General features: G+C 42.1%; 1 protein-coding gene across 1 annotated transcript; it reads right to left on the bottom strand.

Moving 5' to 3' along the window:
- Positions 1-2,084: 2,084 nt before the first annotated feature.
- On the bottom strand, positions 2,085-4,015 carry NRSN1 (neurensin 1). The gene is made up of 2 exons (XM_009887219.1): positions 3,821-4,015; positions 2,085-2,817 (listed from the first exon to the last, which is right to left on the bottom strand). Exons 1-2 carry the CDS (start codon positions 4,007-4,009, stop codon positions 2,419-2,421), a joined length of 588 nt encoding a protein of 195 aa, XP_009885521.1. The 5' UTR covers positions 4,010-4,015; the 3' UTR covers positions 2,085-2,418.
- Positions 4,016-5,222: the final 1,207 nt, after the last annotated feature.

Genomic DNA, 5,222 nt, shown 5'->3' with positions numbered 1-5,222 from the left:
TCTGCAGGAGCGATGCGCAATGTGACCGAACGCCTGGTGTTTGTATCAGCTCTATTCATTACCTGTCAGGTCAGCTGTCTGCTGGACAAAAATTCAGCAACGCTTGCACGGGTGTATCTGCGTGTGGGGTGTGTTTTAAAGAGAACTGTATACCCACATAACCACTTTGGGTAAACAAGCCCAACCTGTGCTTTCTTTTCCAGCTGGATTTTCAGTCAAACTTTTCACTTTTCAGTGTTAACAAAGAGTAGGTGGACAGAAGGGACTCGGTAATAGCTACAGGAGCCCTCACTCGTATCTCCTTTGGTGAACTTCACTGTAGAACTTAAAATGTCACACTTCTTCCGTACACAATTTTTAATTAAAACCCCTTCACTGAAAAGGTCAGGACAGCTTGACTCTCTGCTGCCCATGCACCAATAGCCCGACAGCAGTGAAAGCTAGTAGCAGTAAACAAAATTCCTCCCAACCTGAGAAGAAAGCGCTGAGGACCCTCTCTACCTGGAATAACTAACCAACAGCAGCAGTGACAGCCTGTCCCTGTGTCCCAGTCCTGCCATGTGCCTTGTGAGGAATTGCTACCCGTCGCCCCTGTTCTTGCTGCTTTCTGTATAAATAATACACAGCTTCTCACCTTACCAGTCTTCTCAGCTTTTGCCCTTTAGCACTGCTTCATCTGCTTCTCCCCCGAGATTACAATCTTATTTTTAAGCGTTGGGTGCAATGTGCTTTTGCACTTCTAATATATGGGTGCTGGTGGATTGTCAGATGCACCAAAACCTACTTCGTTTCATTCTCTGGAATCGTGTACATGCGATGAGCTCTTGATTGTTCATCTTTTCAGTGCTAATGTGTTTGGACACTGCACTTGTGTTGCTAAGATAGACACTTCCTTTGTAGAAGAAAATTTTACTTCCGTTGTCAGCCACGATAATTATTGCAGATTCAGCTGAAGCTTCTGAACACATATGTTCTGGTTGATTAAAGTTATGGAGGTATGAACCAAGTCACAGACCACAAAATTTTTTATCAGCAAGGGAAAGAGCACAGCTGTCACCATGTACCTATTGTCAGTGTGCTGGAATCTTTTTTATTCAGCACCAAAGGGACTTCCTCAGCTATGAAAGCTGCAAATGCAGACAGTATTAAGAGGCTGTGAGTTTCAACTGCTGATTTCTCCTTCCAAACTGAAATATTAAATTTATAGAAAAACCTGTCTGACTAGAAACAGACTTTTCACAAAATCCATGGTTGGCTCACGCCTAGATTTTTATTCATTCCATTCAAAAAATAGACAGAACTATAAGGTGGCACATATTGTCAGAGAGTACAAATGTCACATCTTTCTTTATACAGTTTAATTTAAATCCATAGATTAAGACAGTGAAATAATTGCCCTGGGTGGGAAAATAATTAAGGGTCTTCCATGAAAGGACAAGTCTTCAGATAAGCATTTACACAAATGTATCTGGTTAAGCATAACTTTTTCTATCCTCTATAAAAATATAAACAGCATTTCAAAATGTCTTTACGTGAGTATGTTAAGGTCATCTAACATGGCATTAATGTACTGACAGAATATGGGGCCTGGGCATGTCAAACCACATTTAGTAATCCATACCCAGCCAAAACTAAACCATTTTGTGTGAGCTTCGAACACAATATAATGAAAGAAACAATATCAAACCAAAGATACACAAGTATGATGTTCCTCCTCCAATATGAATTCTTCGTCTTTATTTTGTATTTTTTTGTTAATATGGCAATGAATAAGACAAAAGTGGCAGTTTTGCAGAGGTTAATTGTAACTCAGGATCAGGTACAAATTGCTTTTCCCACAAAGTAACATTGCTGGGATGGGACACGTGCCAGGAACAAATTAAGGGCGTTCACTGTCATATATGTTTTACCTGTGCAGTATTACTTTGATACAGACTGTAGCATGTGACAGGAGGGCAAGTGCAAATTACAAGGGCAGAATCTTGGTTTCCTGGACAGCAGAACCAGGTGGTAAAAGTAAACAATATTTTAAAGGCAAGAAGAAAATTAAACAAAAAGCCAACTCATCTAAACTTTAAATAGTGGGATGTAGGGTGTTCCTGGTACAGCTGTCATAAACGCACCCTATGTCTTCCAGGGATGCAACCTGATAAGCTAAACACCTATTTGTTGTTGCAAGGACTTACTGGTTCAACACAGATTAAAATGTTTGAATACACCGAATATACTGGTCACAGGTCTAATCACATAATTTCCCTTTTCCCAATCCTAAATTTGTATTGGAGCAGCTTCCCGATCAGCTGTGTGTCTGTATAGCAGAACACTCGATGTTGTAATTGACTAGCACGTATGCCAACAACAGCTGATATTTTCCAGTTAAAGTGATCTACAAGTGAGAAACAAAACCTAAGGAAAGGGTCAGGTTTCAGATAAAGGTTGGACATTGTGAACCTTAGACAAAGTGACAGGTATCTTGGATTCTCCTGGTGCTGGCGCTTTTGTGACTGGGTTTGCATGGGCTTTTATATCAGCTATTCTCTCTTTAAATCTTTGCTGAAGATACTTTTCTTCTTTGGAGTAACTTTTAGCAAAAGCCGACATCAGCAGACACGCTGCCACGGTGGACCCTCCAACACAAAACAAGATTGCTCCTGCCAGCTTGCATATATCAAGGGACCCATTAAACTGAATGGCACGGGTATCCACCACAACAAAATCATCTTTCCCAAGAGCTTCGATTTTCGGTGGCACAAGAAAACCCACTACAAGAACCGTTAAACCTATCAGCATAAAAGCCGTCCCAGAGATGAGTCCGACCTAGAAAACAAAGAAACAAAAAAAAACCCCAATTAATACTTCTTTCTAGTTTTTAGTTGATAAATGGTCTTAGGAGGCATTTAGCTTTCAGTGTCTTGCAGGCTGATATTTTTCTTTTAGGTCACATGTGGCCCTGCTAGAACTAGATTATATGGAAAAACTGTCTTTTTACAATGCATATTTATATAATTCAGTATTGACACTTCTGGAAACAATGGAATATGCATGTCTACATCTAAATAGCATTTCATGTCCAAAGGACCCAGAAAGCATCACAGTTTAAACCCAGTGCTGTGTGACTATTTCTTTAGCTTTAGTTGGTGGTTAGCACCAACAGTTCAGTCCCTGCTGATAGTCTGCGTCATATCCACCACTTGCTTTTACTCCGGGAAATGTCATTCCTTTGCAGGGATTAGAAGGAAGTTGCTATTGCTGTGAAAACATTGCAGAACATTTCTAGCACATTTGAAGCGTAAGTACAAAATTTGGTTCACACAGAATAGCCCTACCATCAAAGCACAGGGGCTGGACTAGATGGCCTCACAGGCCCCTTCCAACCTCTCGTGTTCTACAGTTCTGTCAAGTTCCCTGACCTTAATGGAGATCTCGTGGTTTTCTTGATCCTTAGGTCACACAGTGGCAGAGTTACTGCTGTTAACCTACCAGTCCTGTTCCCAATCACATGGCAGGACTATTGTGAGTGCAGAGCAAATGTAAACTACGCTTTCAAGCTGTGGGTGGGGTTTCCCACGCAAGACTTTGAGGTTTCAGTGACATGGCTCCTTGCGATACAGACACTAGAGGATCCAAAGATCCCAGAACTCTCTTGCAAGCTAATGTATCTCAGTAAGAGCGCCCTGCTTTCAGACAGATGGTTATTTCATCATCTCAGGGAAAACTCAGCAACAGGCGGCCTTTCTGCATGAATACCTAAAACCATTAGTTACATGGGAAAGTCTTGACATGGGAGTTTCTCTCTCCAGTAAACAGCAATGGGCAATACCTTCCAGAACGTAGAGCTCCACCTGCTAGGCGATCTCTGGATCTGAAAATCATCCTCATACTCCCAAATTGAAGCTGTGCAGTCCTCATAAAACTGATGCAGGTAGGAGCGAACTCCATAACGTTGGTACCCTCCCTCGGTGCTGCCCTGCGCGTGCTTGGACCCGCAGATGTCAGCATAGGAGCTCATCCTTCCTACCTGCAACGAGAGGTTTCATGCAAAGCAGATCGTTATCAACGTGGCAGGAGAGCAAAGCTGGCTACAAACTCTCCAGATGACACAAAGAAAAGCAGCCCAGGAGAGGCCTTTCCTTCGCTCTTTTCCAAACTAAGAAATAAGCCTGGTAGAGTTGCACGCGATGACTCAGCTCAAGTGAACCCAAGGCACTCAGCATCTTGGTGCAGCACAGCCTAAAGGTGCTGCAGGGAACATCCCCTCCCATACCCAGGGTGCCCGCTCCCCATCTTTCACACTAGCGTGCTACTGTGTTTCCATGGAGACTGAGAAAAGCAGAATGTATCAGGTAACAAATGCCAGCATCCTCCAAGGGCTCATGTTGCCTCTCATCCAGATTGCTTCTATCAGTTAGCTATAGAGTTTGCAACCTTAGGAACTTTCCAAACTGCTGGGTAAGGTTTTTTTAATGTGTTTGCCTAAGCTTTTGAAGTGCAGGACTAAACATTGACATAACATTCATAGCCATGAGAAACAGAGGCAAAATAAGTCCTAGACAGATTGAAACTGTCTATATCCTGTACTTAAATATGGATGATAACAAATGAAAGAGACGGAATGCCATAACAGCACCAATCTGCTCACTGAAGACAGTAAAATGGAAATACTAAACTTGTGGCAAGCCACTGCTCCCTTGGAGAAGTCAGTGGCCAAGCTCTTGCTGACCTTAATAAAATCAGAATTTTGCCTGCTATGAAAACTACCAACAGTGTTCCCTAGTCTTTCTACTTCATGGAAGTTCTCCTAACACGCAAAATTTGTATTTAACTATGCAGGTCCCAGGCTTGAACTTCCTAGCACAGGTGCAATGCTACTGAATTCATTGAAGTAATACTAGTCCCTAAAAAACTTGAGCAACAGATCAATGTTACTTAAGCTGACTGACTTCTCTTTAAAGAAGTTCAGAAAGTCTTAGTCCAAAGGGAACTGTTAATCAGTACTTGCATCTGAATGTCACAGCTCAATTTATATCAGCTTCCAGCAGTTCATCTGATTGCCACAGCAATTTTACTTAGAGGGAAGGAAGGAAGGTTTGACATGCCCGTGGCTGCTAGGACCTCCCAATGTTGCAGCCCTACAACCCTTTGCCCTTCAGGAATGGATGATCTTGCTGGGTATGAAATTAAATTTAAATGCATTTAAATTAAGCAGAAGCCAGAAAGTATCA

Source organism: Charadrius vociferus, unplaced genomic scaffold (genome assembly GCF_000708025.1).
Source record: "Charadrius vociferus isolate BGI_N301 unplaced genomic scaffold, ASM70802v2 scaffold1086, whole genome shotgun sequence".
Classification (NCBI taxonomy): Eukaryota; Metazoa; Chordata; class Aves; order Charadriiformes; family Charadriidae; genus Charadrius; species Charadrius vociferus.
Note: the sequence above shows the minus strand (reverse complement) of the source record. Positions and strands in the feature narration are given on the sequence as shown.

Coding starts and splice junctions, on each gene's coding strand:
- NRSN1 (XM_009887219.1), bottom strand. CDS start 4,009: ATGAGCTCCTATGCTGACATCTGCGGGTCCAAGCACGCGCAGGGCAGC. Junction 2,818..3,820: donor GGAGCTCTACGTTCTGGAAG/GTATTGCCCATT, acceptor TTTGTTTTCTAG/GTCGGACTCATCTCTGGGAC.